Below are 17,519 nucleotides of genomic sequence, written 5' to 3'. Positions count from 1 at the left end.
AACAGGGAAGCAGTGTTAAACAAATATGTTGAGTTTTTAAGTTACTTAAGTAATGGTTTGTTCCAAGTGCAGTTTTAGATGCGTGTTCGTAATTCAGAAACCTCCGTAGTTATATTACTAATTCAGATAAAACTATCTTTTCTTAAAGTTGACAAAAAACTTGTAAAACTGTATACATGGAGTCAAGTTACAAATTTAGAGGTTAGGCATATAATATAGAAACAGATTGAATACCACATTGTGGTTCGGAATCTTTTTTTAAGACAATGCATTACTTTGCGTTTTACAAGATGGCAACTTTTTTTTCACAAAATGCAGTGTAGGGGGTCCAGACAAATCGTTGACACTGGCACGTTGTTATCTTGGTCGCAAACGAGTTAATTGTTTAAGGGCGTTAGTCACGCGAGTTGGAAATTACGTGAATGCGTGCGTAAACACTCCAGGAAAAAAGGACAGCTGCACAAGCGAGCATGTGTTCAATGCGATAGTAAGCATGGACGAAGATAACGTTTAAATAGCAGAAATGTGTATAAGTTCCTGTTGTAAAGGCATTGTATGTACCATGAATGTACGATGTTTTATGGTCTAAAGGTGTCTGAATGTTTGCAGCATGTAGAAGCGAGAGGGGTATAGTTACCGTTTAGTTAGTTCGGTAATATTCTTGTTTGTTAGTGTGAAAGACATGGGAGCAGAAACGCATATTTATGTTTGTTGCAAAGGATCAGAGCGGGACATGAATGTTAGTATGTAATGTTTTCATAAATTTCATATCTGTGTAAAGGTCAACCAATGAACCAAAAAGTGAATCGGTCGACTTTTTTGTTAAAGGGCGTCTTTTGTTAACTATGATCCCTTTATTCAACCAACACCAGTGCCGAATAAAGTGTTTTGTATCAATGTTATGTAATGGATTCACATTTTTTTGCATTGTGTTGTTAAAATTGGGGCGAGCCTTATGGAAAATACTGAGAGATATTGCAACCAGATGAATCTGACTATATGGTGCGATTCGTTATATCAACGTAATATGTCTAAAATACTAACGTGTTATACACACACGTCTACAGTAAGTTTTGTGATTAATTAAGTTTACGTCTGTTGTGGTTTTTCAGATCTTTTTGTTCCACAAAAAAAAAGTTTAAGCAAAAAAAGGTACAAAATCAAAAGAAAAGAACGTTTCAATGAACGTTTTGTATAAAGTTATTTCAACGAAACTGTCGACATGGGAAAGGATCAAGATACAACGGTACGGAAACAGAAACGAGAGAAATCTTTCAAGTGCTCATTTTGTTCAAAATTCTTTACCTTGAAAGGTAATTTAGTCACACACATTCGAATTCATACTGGAGAAAAGCCTTTCAGATGTGAAATTTGCGAAAAATCCTTCAAAAGCGCAGGAGAAATCCAAATGCACAGACGAATTCACACTGGAGAGAAACCATACAAGTGCACAATTTGCTCAAAAAGCTTCAGCTCTAGTAGTACTCTAAGCCAACACGTACGAATTCATACTGGGGAGAGGCCATACAAGTGCTCATTTTGCCCAAAAGCATTCAACGAAAAATTCCATCTAACCGAGCATGTCAGAATTCACACTGGAGAAAAGCCTTTCAGATGTGATATATGCGAAAAATGTTTTACAACGTCAGGGGAAGCAAATATCCATAGACGAAGTCATACCGGAGAGAAACCTTTCAAGTGCACTTTATGCTCAAAAGCGTTCAGCCACAAGAGTAATCTAAATAGACACGTTCGACTACACAATGGAGACAAACCTTTCGCGTGCAAATTGTGTTTCAAATCATTCACAAGTAAAACCCATCTAACAAGACACGTTCGAATTCATACTGGAGAGAAACCCTTCAAATGTGACATATGCGAAAAAGTCTTCAATTCTGCAGATTATGTGAAAAGGCACAGACGAACTCATACTGGAGAGAAACCATACAAATGCACAATTTGTTCCAAAGGGTTCAGCGAGAGTTCCAGTCTAAACACACACGTGCGAACTCATACTGGAGAAAAACCCTACAAATGCACATTTTGTTCGAAAGCATTCCGCAGTACATCACATCTAACTGCACATGTTAGAATTCACACTGGTGAAAAGCCATACAGATGTGACATATGCGAAAAATGCTTCAAGACAGCTGGGGAATCAAAAAACCACAGAAAAACGCATACTGCAGAGAAACTGTCAAGTGCACGTTGTGTTCAAAAACATTCCAAGGCAAAGGTCATCTAAGTAGGCATGTTCGAATTTAAAATGGAGAGTAACCTTTTAGATTGAATATATTTGCATCAAAGTCAGTGTATTTCAATTTAAGCTTTCTTAAACAAAGTAATCATGTGACAACAGCTCCCTTGTGAGAAGATGCAGGACAATGACTTATCATTTGTGAATTGTCGCCACATATTTTGGAGAGATCATACAAAAAAATGTTAATGCATATTAGAAGAACCTCCATGTCGCTGCAACTTAAAATCCAAGTCCATAACCACCTCTAAAATTTGTTCATATGGTTAGCTTTATATCATTTGATATTCTTTATAATTCTAATTTCATTTTGTTACTTTGTTTAATACTAAATGCTTCTTTCCCATTAGCGTAATTGGAGCTAATGCCAATTATACTGGGAGTCATTTTGTTCTTATGTTCATGTAATACAGTTATGTCAGTTGTACTTGCTTGGGCTAAGTTGGAATCTAACATGATGTTGCTGATGTCAATTCATTTTAAAAATTTCAAGCGAATACAAAAAAGTGATTTTACAAATAAATATTTTCTCAGTTTTGAGAAAAAAAGTGTGTTTGAATTCTACGAAAAGACCTGGTGACTATATGTGTTTTGTCCAAATAAAATATTTTTAAACCAACGTTTATTAACGCTTTCACATGTTACTGTCCTGTATTGGCAGAAGAAATAGGAGTTGTATAATCTGCCAGATTCCTCATCAGCAATTAAAAATGGCCGACGTCAATTTCGTTCATAATTACTGGCAGCATGAAGCCACTCTGGAGGCTTTGTTTTTGAGAGGTAGATTTAAACTTCTCTGTTAAGCGGAGCATTGTGTAGTAAATGATAACACCCTACAGCAACATTTTTAGGTAATGTTGTATTGGGAATTTGAGGGAAGTGTGCCGCCAAAATATGCGTCAGTGTTTCCCCTTTTACACTGACCCACGCCTTTAAATCGTTATGATTATATGATGGCCTAAGGTTTTTTGATATTTAATTCATTCTACAGACAATTTTAGCGCTTTGATATAAAAACGCATGAAAATAAAATGTTTAGATGGTAATCTAAGGTAAATAAAGTTACCTGTATCACAAATGTAGCGCTGCGTATGTATCAGTATAGACCTGTCAAACCGATATTATGTTACTCAGTGTCTATGATATTTCGTTGCGATTTGTAATATTTCGGACAGCAAAGGAAACCACATGGATTAGCAGTCTTTCATGCTTTCAGTTAGTGGAACTTTCATTATCTCAACACTATTACTCCAACTCCGTTCATAACTATAATGTTTTTCCGTTCATAACCTAAGTAATTATGTAAGTTTATAATTCGTTGATAAAAAAAATATGACAAAAATTCAAATGCTAAATGTAAAAATTAAACCAAGTTTCGTATATACCGTGCATGGCGCATGGAATTACATTTTCCAAATTAAAAAAACATTTAACTGAGGTTACGTGACTCCAATGTCTAAGATTTCGGTTTACGAATAATATTGTTCCTGACAACAAAGAAACAAACATAGTCATGTAAACAGGGTTTGACAACAACTATACTATCATTACTTCGACCTTCATCCACCTTCAACGCTACACTAGTAATTATGACTTGTAAAGTGACTTTTAAACAGGGTTTGCACTTTATGAAAAATATAATCTTTAAAACAAGTTCTGCTGAAATGCAAACTTCATCCGAACATGAAAACAATCATTTTCCGCCAATTCGACCAGACCAAATGACATAATGTGGCCGCGACTCAAGACACGATTGTGACCTTTTGAAAAGCACGTTGGAATTGCACCACCGTCTGATCAGAGCAGACAATTGCAAGACGCTGACACAACCTCTCGAAAAAAAGATAATTTGTGACAAGTGGACTGAAATACACATAAATTGCGTACACCAAGAACAAGGGTTAATACACTTGACTAGGCCAGGGAAAATTTGGTTGGCAACGAAGGGCGCAAAAGTATGTAGAATACCTGTCTTGCGACCAATCAGAGATGGCTAGTTGGTTTATCACTTGTGAGTGTGCAGACAAAAGCACGGAACAAACCCCATTCCTCTCATTGATGGGTCATGTTGTCCGCACAAATGAATAATTGTAAAAGCATATTAAAGATAAACAAAAAGTTGTTTTTGAACTGGTATTAATCCAACTGTTTATTAGCAACTGATTTTTACAATTGCTCATGTATGCAGTTAATAATTTCCACTAATTTCAACGACATTATTTATAAAAATCCATTTAATCAAATTCTTTTTTTTTCATAAATAAAACAAAAACATAACCAACCACGCATCTTTCTTACTCACGTTGTAACGAATAAAAATCCTCCAAAGGTTGGATATTCCAACTACAAAATATTTGTATTCCCCAGGTATCCACATACGAATATTCTGTAAAATCCAACTCCATTGTTATGAATGGCAAAATTACTCGTTGGCTTTAAACCAGCTTATGTTGGTTTGCGGCCCAGGGAAATTACCCTTTATGACGTAATAGACAACCAGCGATTATATGTTGCGTTGCTTGTGGAGATAAAACAACGCTTCATGTCCTGGAGTTTGATTTTCTCACTGTGTTGGTTCTATTCCGGGAAAAGGTCCAGTCGGGTTTACAGGCGAGATGTTTGTTTGTAGTTTTTCAACGAAAGAACGAAACAGTTTTGCAGCAAGTGTCGCCTTTCTTCTTATCACGCACTCTGTCCATATCAATTTGTTTACAGTTAAAACACAACCTTTAAAATTAGGAAAAAAGCCACATTTTGTATAATCTGCAACCGTCTGTGTATAGACTGGCAAACTACAGAAATGACCAGTTGCTTTTGCCGTCATCAAGAGTCGGACCAAAGTTCTTTCATGATTTTATCACCGCTTGCTTACTCATGCGTAACCAGTTGCAGATATTTGTCCAATACCAGAACAAGATTTCAAACAAAAGCCAGCTTACAATTTTTAACTAATTGTTCTAAAAAACAAGCAACTTATGGATGCAAACGCGCATAAACACAAACGTTTGATAATTTCCTGTCCAGCATAGATTGTGATCCAACGCAACGCCAAACTATTTGTTACAGCTAAAATTAACGCTTGACTGATTCGGGATCACCTTTAATCAGTACAGTGTTTTGTAGCAGCCAACTGTGAACAAAGAGAAAAACAGGGAAAACAGTGTGCTTAAAATAAAAAGAGTCAACATTACACAGGTATAATCTTCTGCATATAGGATAGCAAACTACACACACGACCATTTGCTATTTGCGTTTATCAACAGTTATTCAATATAATGTCAAGAGTTGAACAACATATCTTTATGGTTTTATTAAATGACCACTCAAGCGTAACCAATTGCACATTAGTTTAGATGTTTCACGCTTGTGGTATCTGAACAAAACAAATTTGGATTTTTTCCAGAAGTAGAACAAAACAAGCAACCTCTAGATACAAACTCGCATAATCACAAGCGTTTAATAATTATCTGTCCCATAGTTTGTGATCCAACTCCACGCCAAACTATTTGTTACAGCTAAAATTAACGCTTGACTGATTCGGGATCACCTTTAATCAGTACAGTGTTTTGTATCCATCCGCGCATGTGCTTGTCTTTTGGACGACTGGTTTGTAGGGTGAAAGGACGAAATTGTTTTGCTGTTAAGACATAACTGACTTTTATCCGGTTTCCAGTTGAATAAGGTGTAAACATAATAATGTATGTATATTTGGAACTTTGGTGGAACCACTAGCCGTGGGCTGGTACGTGCCTGGGTCACCCCACAGTTGGTACGTTTAGTTTTACTTGTGTTTTGAACTTGTGAAGTCCTTTGACTCGGCGACATAACTTTCGAGTCTTATATATTTGAAATGTAACTGATTAACGTGGATACAATTTGGTAACTGTGGTAGGAGGCATGTTTTCATTGTACGTTGTTTGTATTAGTGGTACTGTGACGTAACAATCCCCTTCGTGTGAGACCAGGAGTGGGTTGTTTTGGTGGATAATTGGGTGGGCGCGTTTTACCTAGTGGGACGTAAAATGACGTTGCGTTCTAGTGCAATGTAGGGGGATACAGACAAATCTTTGACAATGACACGCTGTTATCTTGGTCGCAAACGAGTTGATTGTTTTAGGGGTGCTGGTTTATTACGTGAATGCGTGCGTAAACCCTCCAGAAAAAACAAGCGAACATGTGTTCCAATGCGATAGTAAGCATGGGCGAGAAAATTGGAACACTATAGCAGAAATGTGTAAGTGCTTGTTCCAAAGGCATTGTATGTACCATGAATGTACGATGATTTATGGACGATAAGGAGTCGTGTAGGAGCGAGAGGGGGTTATGGTTACTGTTGAATTAGTTCAGTAATATTCCTGTTTGTTAGTGTGAAAGACTTGGGAGCAGAAGTTTATGTTTGTTGCAAAGGATCAGAGTGGAACATGAATATAAGTATGTAATCTTTTCATAATTTTCATATCTGTGTAAAGGTCAACCAATGAACCAAAAAGTGAATCACCTAAAAGGGTCGACTTCTTTTTTTTGTTTAAGGGCGTATTTTGTTAGCCCTTTTTTCATCCAATATCAGTGCTAAATAACGTGTTTTGTATCTATGTTAGATAATAGATTCAATTTTTTTGCATGGTGTTGTTAAAATTGGGTGAGCCTTATGGAAAACACAGGCAGATATTGTAACCAGATTGATCAAACTATATGGTACGTTTCGTTATATCAACGTATGGTTTCTGAAATACCAATGTTTTATACGCACACGTCTATAATAGGTGTTGTGATAAATTAAGATTTCGTTTGTTGTTGTTTTTCAGATCTTTTTGTTCCACACAAAAAGTATTTAGCAAAAAAAAGATACAAAATCAGAAGAAAAGTTGTTCACATAACTTTTGTTTAAAGTTATTTAAACGAAACTGTCGGCATGGGAAAGGATCAAGATACAACGGTACGGAAACAGAAAAGAGAGAAATCCCTCAAGTGCTCATTTTGTTCAAAATTGTTTACCTTCAAAGGTAATTTAGTCACACACATTCGAATACATACTGGAGAAAAACCTTTCAGATGTGAAATTTGCGAAAAATGCTTCAAAAGCGCAGGAGAAATCCAAATGCACAGACGATTTCATACTGGAGAGAAACCATACAAGTGCACAATTTGTTCAAAAAGCTTCTGCTCTAGTAGCGGTCGAAACCGACACGTCCGAATTCATACTGGGGAGAGGCCATACAAGTGCTCATTTTGCCCAAAAGCATTCAGCGAAAAATCCCATCTAACCGATCATGTCAGAATTCACACTGGAGAAAAGCCTTTCAGATGCGAAATTTGCGAAAAATGCTTCAAGACCTCAATGGAAGCAAATATCCATCGACGAAGTCATACCGGAGAGAAACCTTTCAAGTGCACTTTATGTTCAAAAACATTCCGCCACAAGAGTAATCTAAATAGTCACGCTCGACTGCACATTGGAGACAAACCTTTCGAGTGCAAATTGTGTTTCAAATCATTCACAAGTAAAACCCATCTAACAAGACACGTTCGAATTCATACTAGAGAGAAGCCCTTTAAATGTGACATATGCGAAAAATTCTTCAAATCTGCAGATTATATGAAAAGGCACCTTAGACAAACTCATACTGGAGAGAAACCATACAAATGCACAATTTGTTCCAAAGGTTTCAGCGAGAGTTTCAGTCTGAAGAAACACGTTCGAATTCATACTGGTGAGAAACCCTACAAATGTACATTTTGTTCAAAAGCATTCCGTATGACATCACATCTAACCGCTCATGTTAGAATTCACATCGGGAAAAAGCCTTACAGATGTGACATATGCGAAAAATGCTTCAAGACAGCTGGGGAATCAAAAAAGCACAGAAAAACGCATACTGCAGAGAAACTGTCAAGTGCACGTTGTGTTCAAAAACATTTAAAGGCCAAGGTCGTCTAAGCAGACATGTTCGAATTCACAATGGAGAGTAACCTTTTGGATCTATATAACTTATTTGCATCAACGTTGGTATCAAGACGTTTTCATTTGCGAGTTGTCGCTACACATTTTGGGGAGGTCATAGATAAAAACATGTTGGAAGAACCACCCTGGCACTACGACTTGCGGAGTCCGTGATCATCTCTGGAATTTGTTCATATGGTTGGCTTCATATCATTTGATATTATTTAATACTAAATGCGTCTTTCCCATTAGCCTAGTTGGAGCTAATCCTAATTATACTGGGAGTCATTTTAATTTTGTTCTTCTATTCATGTAATACAGTTATGTCAGTTGTGTTTGTCAGGACTAAGTTGGAATCTGACATGATGTTGCTGATGTCAATTCATTTCAAAAATCTTAAGCGAATACAAAAAAGTGATTTTATTACAAAAGTATTTTCTTTGTAAGTTGTTTCTGTTAAGGAGTCATGAATATTCTTCATTATCACAGAGGTCTTAAAAAGACATGACATCAATGTCATCTGTATTGAGTTTGGGTGTCGGACCCACCAAATCGGTTCAACCCCCTTCCATTGTTTGCTTTCCACAAAATCATGCATGGCATCTGATTTTCGATGCCCGTTGTATCTCCAAAACTCACCATCCTTTCCAAAATAAAAGGTTGGTAGTGCCGTGACCATGAATCTCCCACTTAACCCTGGTTCTTTAGTGATGTCAACCATGGCTACATTTATTTGCAAGTCATCACTCCATTCTGCAAAACCTATATAGTCAGCTTCATTTGCTTTACATGCAGGACACCATGGCGCATAAAATTTTAACATCCATTGACCCTCTAAGCATTGATGCCAATTGCTGTCATCTAATTCCACTATGGTTCCAGATTTGCGGCAGTTCTTCGTAAATTTTGAGAAAAAAAGTGTGTTTTAATTCTACGAAAAGACCTTGTGACCATATGTGTTTTGTCTTAAGAAAATAGTTTGGAAAAGCTTTGTTTTTGAGAGATAAATTTTAACTTCTCAGTTCATCATAACATACTGTAGTAAGTGATAACTCCTTATTACAGCAACATTTTTAGGTAACGTTGTATTGTAAATTTGAGGGAGGTATGCCGCAAAAATATGCGTCAGTGTTTACCCTTTTAATTGTTAATAAACAATGAACACGCATTTAAATCGTTAAAATTATTTGATTGCCCAGGATTTTTTGACATAGCCAGTCAAATAAAAACAACCCATTTCAAAACATTTATTGCATTCTACAAACTTTTTTGGCGCATTGATATAAACGCGTATGATAATAAAATGTTTAGATGGTAATCTAAAAGTAAATAAAGTTACCTGTAGCGCTGGGTATGAATCAGTATAGACCTGCTAAACCGATATTATGCTACTCAGTGTCTATGATATTTCGTTGTGATTTGTAATATTTCGGATATCAAAGGAAACCTTTTGGATTCGCAGCATCCTGGGGGGATGAAAGAACCGGCATTTTTATCACCAGTTCACCTTTATCTTTTTTACAATAAATTGACTTGAAAGAGATTACAGTGACAGCAAACTTTTGTTGATTGATTTAATTTAAACGTGATTCATCAGTGCGAAAAATTGTTATCTCAATTACATCTTCCAATTTAAAACAACACTTCACCGAGACTCCGTGCCTCAATGCTTAAAATTTTGGCTTGCGAATAATATTTTTGGCAAAGAAACAAACGTATTCATGTAACTGGGTTTTCCAACAACTAATATATGACTTGATTTTGGTTCGGCCTTCATCCACCTTCAACGTTACGCTCATAATTGTATCTTGCTTTCAAACGGGGCTTGCAATTGATTACAAACATAATCTTTAAAATGTTGAAACGCAAACTTTATCCAAACATGAAAACGTTGACTTTCCGCCAACATCGACCGAGCAATCGCCATGATATGGTCACGACTCAAGACACGACTGTGAACTTTAATAAAGCACGTCAGAATTACACCACCGTCTGACCAGAGCAGACAATTGCAAGACGCTGACACAACCACTCGAATGCCCAACGCTGGAGAAGGCTCTGCTGGGCCCAAGATACCTTGTGACAAGTGGCCTGAAATACACGTAAATTGCGTTTACCAAGAACAAGGGTGAATACAGTTGACTAGGCCAAGAGAAAATTTGGTTGTCAGGGAAAGGCGGAAAAGTTTTTGGGAATATCTGTCGAGCTGCGACCAATCAGAGATCTATCCATGTTCCGTACTTCAAAATTCGGCCGCTTGTCGGTAAAATGCGATTACGAGAGCTCCTCTTAATGTCAGTGTAGTCACAAGATGTCTATGACGCAATAACGGTCATTATGTTGACAAAAGTTATTTAGGCTTACTTCCATGGCTAGTTGTTTGACACATGAAACCGAGCGTTCTCGACAGAAATCCCTTTGTTATTAAATAAACAATTGTGTTCGTGGGTCCGCTCTTGCTATGTTCATGTCCCCCCAGGCTGCTGGTATGGGTCCTGATACTCCGCACCAGCTGCACCCCCTCTCGTGGGACATGATCTGAATATTGTTTGTGATATGTATTATTCACCTCGTAATATGTATTATTCACCTTCCTGTTACACGTGTTTTTAGGGTTGTTTCCGTTGTTTACAAATGCGATTAGAAACGACTTCGTGCGTCAGGTAAATTGTGATTGCCACGCGACTGTTAAATCTTGTATAAATCCACCTTGATATTAAAATTATTTTGTCATGAATTGAGGAAACCAAAAAACACATAGTTTCAAATCACTTATTGTGCTGTAGGGTTTTGTAATTTATTTTGTGGTCGTGCGACAAGCGGTTATTGCAACACATTTCTGGACCTTACTGTCTACATAGAGGAAACTTTTCTTGGAAAACAGCCCATCCATTACGTAAACGTCTGCAGTTTCAATTTATCACATTATATTATTTGCCAGCGTGCATTGCCTCTGACAAAATTTAGTGAGTTTGCGGAATAATAATGACCTAAAATTCCATCATAAAAACGTCAACAGTTTTCGTGATGAGTGGGTTTTTGTTTGAACATACGTGCAGCAACTAGGCGTCCGATGCGGTATGTTGCAACCTATATCACCTCCGAGTAAAATCGACTGCAGTCACAAGGCTGTGCGCGATTATAAGGAAGTCATATAATTGGCGCTATATCCGCAACCAGCAAGGTTTTACCTGTGTTAAAGTTGTTTTTTACGTTGTAGTAACTTGCGCAAAACAACAAACAACATTCAGTTTGATTAGTGGGTTTGGGATGAGTGTACGTCGTAACGGTATCCGCCAGTCACTTTTTTAACAGCTCACAGCTGCCATTTTTCAATGTGTCTTGCTGACATAGTGTATTGTTTACAAAGAGGTCAGGTGTTCTTATCACACTGCACGTCATCAATCCCCCTACACGCCAAACAACACAACTGACATCGGGTTCAGGTTACATGTCTCCATACGCGTTAGGTTTCACTTAATTGTCGCATTAAATTGACGTCGGAACTTTTTCAAAGGGAAAACAATTAACAACCTTGCTTTGGCACCTCAAACGGGAAACACAACTCTTATTTCAAATTGCTGCGTACAGACTGCGGCAACCTGATTGCATTGTGAGCATTATGCGAAAGAAGTATGGCACAACGGTGAGTAGAATATCCACAATACTTTTATATATTGATAATTGTATATTTATAGACACATGATACCAAGAAGGCCGAATTGGGTTGGCAGAACAAGTGACAGAAACTATAACACGGTGAGCTGTGTAGTGAAAACGTGCAATCAGATTCAATATTCTTGCGGTTAATTGCAGACGCAAAGTACAAACAGTCAAAACAACGACACTTCTTTTTCGAGCGAGAGAATGAGCGGTAGGATTTCCAATTCTATATTTTATGCAAAATAGTACAACAGTATTAGATGCGAAACAAATGAAATGGTAAAAGCGCTGAGAATTCCAAAGAAACCTTTGCTTTTATTGAAAAATCAACACTTCTTCTGTTTGTTTAAACTACAACTGAAATTGCACAATTGTTAACCTATTGTTATCTTTGCTGCGTGCCACTATCTAAAGTGGCAACTTGTTAGGGCGAAAGTGATTAAGAATATACGTACAACTCCTGTTTTACTCAAAGTAAAAGAGATTGCCAATTTCTTCGAAAACAAGACCAATGCACTTCGCGATGAAATCGTAAGGTAATTTTAAGTGTTCAGCTTTTTGTTAAATTATAGCCATATCTTTGTCCCACATTACATGGAAGAGTATATTCTGGTGCAGGTTTCATAACAAATACCCTCTGTTGCAAATTGTTTTTGCATGACGTATGTTTCATTACAGGCGTGAAAAAATCAAACGTCGCAACCAGGAAGCTTGGAAACGACATTTAGAGGAACGTTTGCGAGCAAGAAAATCGGTAATACAATGTTAAGCGTTTGTCAAGCTGTGCTCTACGCTAATAGAAAATTTCATCAGGTGCCCCACGCCACATAACACCACTTTCAGAATATAACCTACCATTATATTGTCTTTGGATTTTCTAGTAAAAACCTAATGTATTGTGACCGATACTTCGGTGGGTATATAGTAGTGCAGGCCTTTGTCAGCATAGCATACAACATAATCTATATATTTGCATGTATTGATCCGTGCTTTGTTCACAGGTGGGACCAAATAACAATGCTGTGAAATTAAAAAGTACAGAAGAAATTGTTCCGAAATTGGGGCGGCAGCCTCAGCCAACGCCACCCAAAACATCAAAAGAGGATTTGTACAGGTAGTGGTTTTAACATGTTAGATCATTGTTAAAAACTTGCAATTGTATTAGTGTACAAAACGTACATCTTGGAAAACTTCTAACAAAAGTCAACAAACCAGGTAACATTGGTCAGGCAATAATGGCATAACATTCTCACATGATTTTACTTCGAAGTTTACCTTTTTATTGTAAAATATCTTTTTAAACAACTGATAATATTTTTCCTGTCTGGTTGGCCTTTTAATCACAGATTTGTTTTGCTTTTTTGCAGTGTGTCTGGAAACACAGGGCTATTCGAAGTTTTGGAGAAATATGCCCTCAGCGTGGTGTCTGAAAATGTAACTTTTTCAATTCTAATGCAACAACTCTTCGTTTGGGATCTCACCGACCTTGAAAAGGCAAGCATGCGAACTGTTTGTATCTGGGTAGAAAGAAACATCATTACTATCCATATGTTTTAGGTAAGAATATTGTTCCACTGGGTCAGCACGCAAAATTTGAATGAAATTGTGTTCGATCGCAATGTGACTGAAGACTCGCCGTATGGTCATCTGAAAGCAATTAAAGGTGGAAAGTCCACTTATGAAATTCTTTTTCAGCGTTTGTGCAGGTATGTAATTGATGTTTGAAATTTGACGTTCCAAATTTTAGGCGTTTTTTTAACTTTGAACCCACATTATAAATTACAGGGCAGCAGGATTGCATTGTGCAACTATAGCCGGTTACGTTAAAGGTGCCGGTTATTTTCCTGATTTCTCGTTTATGTCCCACCCCGAACAACATCGTTCACACTGGAATGCTGTGTTTATAAACAACGAATGGAGGTTCATTGATACAAATTGGGGAGCTAGAGGTGTCAAGGGTAAGTTACGTTTGCTCCCATAAACGCTGGTAGATCTTACGGGATATTTGCATTGTAGAGAATAATGGTGAAATGGTTTACAAATTTGATGAACATTATTTCCTCACTGACCCGGATAAATTGATCACGAGTCATTTCCCTGACGATTCCGCTTGGCAACTTCTCCACGAACCAATAACTCTTAAACAATTTGAAGTAAGACTGATTATAAGGCACTAATCGAACCGAAAAATGTGTATTAAATTCTTAAACCCTGTCGTGCTTTGCAGAAATCCGTTCAATGTTTTCCGACATTTTACTTTCTTAAACTTCGACTTGTTTCACCCAATAGCGGCCTAGTTAGATGTGATGAACGGGGTACTGTGAAAATCAAGCTCGGATTTCCTCGAAATTCTGATCCAGTTCTTGACTTTGATCCAGAACTCTGTGAAAAAGTCGATGAAACCCTACATTGCGAGATTCGCGACGCTGTTACGATGCAGCAAACTGTTGGTGAAGTGGTGAGAATTGTGCAGTGCATTTTTGTGATTTTAAATTTTTAGTTTCGCATTGTTTTCCACACAGATACTCGACGTACGTCTTCCGAAATCAGGTGACTTCATTCTCACGTTATATGGAGGAGAGAAAAACAAACCGTTAAAAGGGTTGTGTGTTTTTCAGCTTGTTGGGCGAATGATATTTTGAATTCACTTTCCTCTTTGTAAATATTATTTGAAGTTTTGAAAATGACATATATTGGTTGTGTTATTTGTGACAAATGTATTGAAACAACTTTGCTTTCCAAATATATTGTTGTCTTTTCCACACGGCTTTTTAGCTTTTGAATCACAGGAAATTGCCTACGTACATTATTAATTATTCTTCAAAGGAAAATAAGATTTAATCTGTTATGAAATAAGTTTCTGTTACGGAACCTTAACTATGGAAAAACCTCTCAACACCTATAAAATGGTATTAGATTGCCAAACGCTGACAAAACTTATCAAACAAACATGATTCAAAATTGTATTTGAGGTCGTGAGAATATATGGTGAATTTCACCAACATATATCAGGCTGCAAATGTTATTTTTTTTTAACAACTTTAAGTACGTATACTCGTATCTGTGCAAACAGTAACGGGTAGCCAGTACATACTGGCTATGTGTGCTCTACGGACATCGGGCTTTGGTGCATAACCAACCAAGTAAAGGCCAAAATGCAGATCGACATATTTTTCGGTCAGTTGTTGATGATCTCAAATGTTTTCGCATTTTTACAAGGCTTTTATTTAATCACGCAACATGACTGTGTCAGCTCGTCGGTTTTTCTGTTTTTTTGCGTCATGTTTGCAGCAAATTCTGTTTGATGATTACAGGTTATATGCTGCGGTCACTTCCGGATAATGTGTGCAAAAATGACACGGCCACTCATGTCGCGCCGGTTATTACAACAAAAAACAAATTACCATCATATAATTATGTTGCATAAGTATGAAATATGATGATAATAAATCATAAAAATCTACGGTGGTTGAAAGAAAACGATTAGATGCTCCATCATGAACAGCTATTCTGATGCACATCCTGACTTGCGTCTGGTCATAAGAAATAGTTCATGGGGATAATAGATAACCTGCGAAATTCCTGCAAAACGACATTGTAATTACATTGTAATCACATCACATATCACATCCTCCAGATAATTCACGTACCGTACAAGCTAATTGCAAGACACAGCACAGTTATTTGGAGATAAATCTTTGCATAAACGCACAGTGAAGTACTGATCGCAAACTGGACAAGGAGGCCAATATTGGTGATCACATTCCACAGGTTGTACGCCAACTTTCTTTCTTCAGGAAAATATTCCCCATACATTGCTGCAGTTCGAACCAAGTTTAAAATTTCCCTATATGATATACGTGCTACATACAACACTCTCACCTGTATTTAAAGTTTGCCAAACACCGTCGGAACAACCCAAAAAAATGAAAATAAAATAAACAACCCACAAGTTGCCCCTGTTGGGTTTCCACAAAAGGCTGGATGTGTAAATGGAAAGATCTAATACAAAAGCGAAGAGAAAAGGAAAATTTCTTCCCATTTTCCCAGCAACCTTCCCGGCGAGGAGGGAAAACACCGAATCCGCGAACGCGTACAACATGATGCAGACGCCAACCTGTCGTTGCATAAACGCTGTTTAAACATGTTTGCGGGCACAAAGTACATACAGCATATACCTTATCAATGCCAAGCATGCAAGATGCATAAGCCCTAGTGAGCTCGCCATAGCTGTAGCTGATAGTCATACCATTATATACTGGAAGTAAAACTATCAGCAGATGTTTCGGTTTAATAAAAGTCTTCGTTCCTGCCTTCAGCGTCTCTGTAAAAACTGTTGCCAATGGCAACTTTATAGGAGTTTTTTAATGAATATAATAAACTTAATGCACCTATTCTATACCTTTCTTTCTACCTCGCCGCCGGAAACTTGGTCAATGTTGTTTATTATAGGTGCAGTTTTTGACATTAGATCCTCCGTTTCGGCATTTTTGGTATGAAGTTGGCTACCTGGTAATTGATTGGTTCTGATAGCTGTCTCTTCAGCCACTGTTTCAACATGATTTGTAACCGGTAGCTCCCAAGTGATGTCATTTGGCAAACCAATAGCATGAAATAGTATAGCACATATTATTAGGAAACTGAATAGGCCGATTAAGGCATATCTTGTTGATGTAAACACGGGCTTGTATTGTGCGATATTGGCCTGTGTTATGTTGGAAATTTGGCAGTCGCCAGCCCCACAGAAAGTGTAATTTGACAATCGCGCTTCGGTGTCAGTTGTGTTTTGACCTCCAGACAAGGACCTATCGATAAATAGAACGGCAAAACTCAATCCATTTCCAATGACCTGTGAATATACGTTACACATGTAACAACAGCTTTTGAGTCTATGCAGCTGGGTCATACCGCAGCGCCCTGAAGAACTCCGAAATAATAGCCTGTGTAATACCGGATAAGTTTTGCCTTGTTGGCGGAATCTTCACTTGCCCGAATTTCAGCAAAATAAGTTGTTATAATCGGCATAGCGGTCCATGCTAGGGCTTCACTTACGCCCAAAAATATTCCAGCTGGCAGCAAAGTGTAATAAGCTGTTGTAAACGCACAAACAGTAAACAAAAATCATTCTATCTACAACAACCACTGTAGGCTACATACGTACAGGCGTAGCAATTTCCGGCCACAAACAGCAGGTAACAAACTTCAGCGATAAGCAACAGCTTCTTGCAACCGACCAAGTACCCAATTACAGGGGTGCAAGGTGCTACAAATAAAGATGTAACGTATGCCAGGGCAAGTGACCATGTTCCTGTAAAGAAGCCTAAATAACATCTCCTTTCCACTGAAGTAAACACAGGACTTACCAAGGCCTTGGTCCACGTTTAGACTAGAAGCAAGTGCGTAGACCCCTCCTACCGAGCAATAGCAAACCAGTATGCCTACGAGAAACAGGCAAAATTTTACGTGTAATGCCATGCTGTTATCTACTTGTAGCCCCAAGCAAACTTCTGCGCCTCTGTCATAATGAGCAGAACAGTTGCCAGCGGCGCGTTAACACAAAACACACAATAACGGAATGTCAACATAAGTGGTTTAAAGACTAACTGCGCTGTTTACTGTTATTTATACAAAACGGTTTATATTGAATAAAACATTCGC

The 17,519-nt window shown here is 37.6% G+C and overlaps 4 protein-coding genes across 4 annotated transcripts in view; 3 read left to right on the top strand and 1 right to left on the bottom strand.

The window, feature by feature from the left end:
* Positions 1-1,222: 1,222 nt before the first annotated feature.
* Positions 1,223-2,245, top strand: LOC145907035 (uncharacterized). Its single transcript, XM_082994475.1, has 2 exons — positions 1,223-1,644; positions 1,813-2,245. The coding sequence occupies exons 1-2, from the start codon at positions 1,223-1,225 to the stop codon at positions 2,243-2,245; spliced, it is 855 nt and encodes a 284-aa protein (XP_082850601.1).
* A 5,110-nt stretch (positions 2,246-7,355) lies between these two features.
* The window catches only part of LOC145907034 (uncharacterized), a 55,612-nt gene continuing 45,448 nt past the window's right edge, over positions 7,356-17,519 (top strand). Inside the window, exon 1 of the mRNA XM_082994474.1 lies at positions 7,356-8,099. Coding sequence (XP_082850600.1) covers positions 7,356-8,099 — 744 coding nt within the window. The remainder of the gene's footprint in view (positions 8,100-17,519) is intronic.
* Positions 11,746-14,623, top strand: LOC145906163 (hillarin-like). Its single transcript, XM_082993576.1, has 12 exons — positions 11,746-11,844; positions 11,897-11,957; positions 12,015-12,072; positions 12,337-12,397; positions 12,540-12,615; positions 12,863-12,975; positions 13,229-13,355; positions 13,419-13,567; positions 13,647-13,819; positions 13,878-14,014; positions 14,089-14,319; positions 14,384-14,623. The coding sequence occupies exons 1-12, from the start codon at positions 11,834-11,836 to the stop codon at positions 14,501-14,503; spliced, it is 1,317 nt and encodes a 438-aa protein (XP_082849702.1). The 5' UTR covers positions 11,746-11,833; the 3' UTR covers positions 14,504-14,623.
* Positions 14,755-17,475, bottom strand: LOC145906158 (protein unc-93 homolog A-like). Its single transcript, XM_082993569.1, has 8 exons — positions 17,225-17,475; positions 17,023-17,169; positions 16,770-16,951; positions 16,264-16,710; positions 16,040-16,210; positions 15,744-15,978; positions 15,512-15,679; positions 14,755-15,443 (listed from the first exon to the last, which is right to left on the bottom strand). Exons 1-8 carry the CDS (start codon positions 17,334-17,336, stop codon positions 15,367-15,369), a joined length of 1,539 nt encoding a protein of 512 aa, XP_082849695.1. The 5' UTR covers positions 17,337-17,475; the 3' UTR covers positions 14,755-15,366.

This window comes from Ascidia mentula, chromosome 6, assembly GCF_947561715.1.
Source record: "Ascidia mentula chromosome 6, kaAscMent1.1, whole genome shotgun sequence".
Lineage (NCBI taxonomy): Eukaryota > Metazoa > Chordata > Ascidiacea > Phlebobranchia > Ascidiidae > Ascidia > Ascidia mentula.
This window is presented reverse-complemented; position numbering and strand designations above follow the sequence as displayed.

Coding starts and splice junctions, on each gene's coding strand:
- LOC145907035 (XM_082994475.1), top strand. CDS start 1,223: ATGGGAAAGGATCAAGATACAACGGTACGGAAACAGAAACGAGAGAAA. Junction 1,645..1,812: donor TGCGAAAAATGTTTTACAAC/GTCAGGGGAAGC, acceptor ATCATTCACAAG/TAAAACCCATCTAACAAGAC.
- LOC145906163 (XM_082993576.1), top strand. Junction 12,073..12,336: donor TTCGAGCGAGAGAATGAGCG/GTAGGATTTCCA, acceptor TTTTACTCAAAG/TAAAAGAGATTGCCAATTTC. Junction 14,320..14,383: donor AGCAAACTGTTGGTGAAGTG/GTGAGAATTGTG, acceptor TTTTCCACACAG/ATACTCGACGTACGTCTTCC.
- LOC145906158 (XM_082993569.1), bottom strand. CDS start 17,336: ATGGCATTACACGTAAAATTTTGCCTGTTTCTCGTAGGCATACTGGTT. Junction 15,680..15,743: donor TTGGCAAACTTTAAATACAG/GTGAGAGTGTTG, acceptor TTCGAACTGCAG/CAATGTATGGGGAATATTTT. Junction 15,444..15,511: donor TCTTGCAATTAGCTTGTACG/GTACGTGAATTA, acceptor GTCGTTTTGCAG/GAATTTCGCAGGTTATCTAT.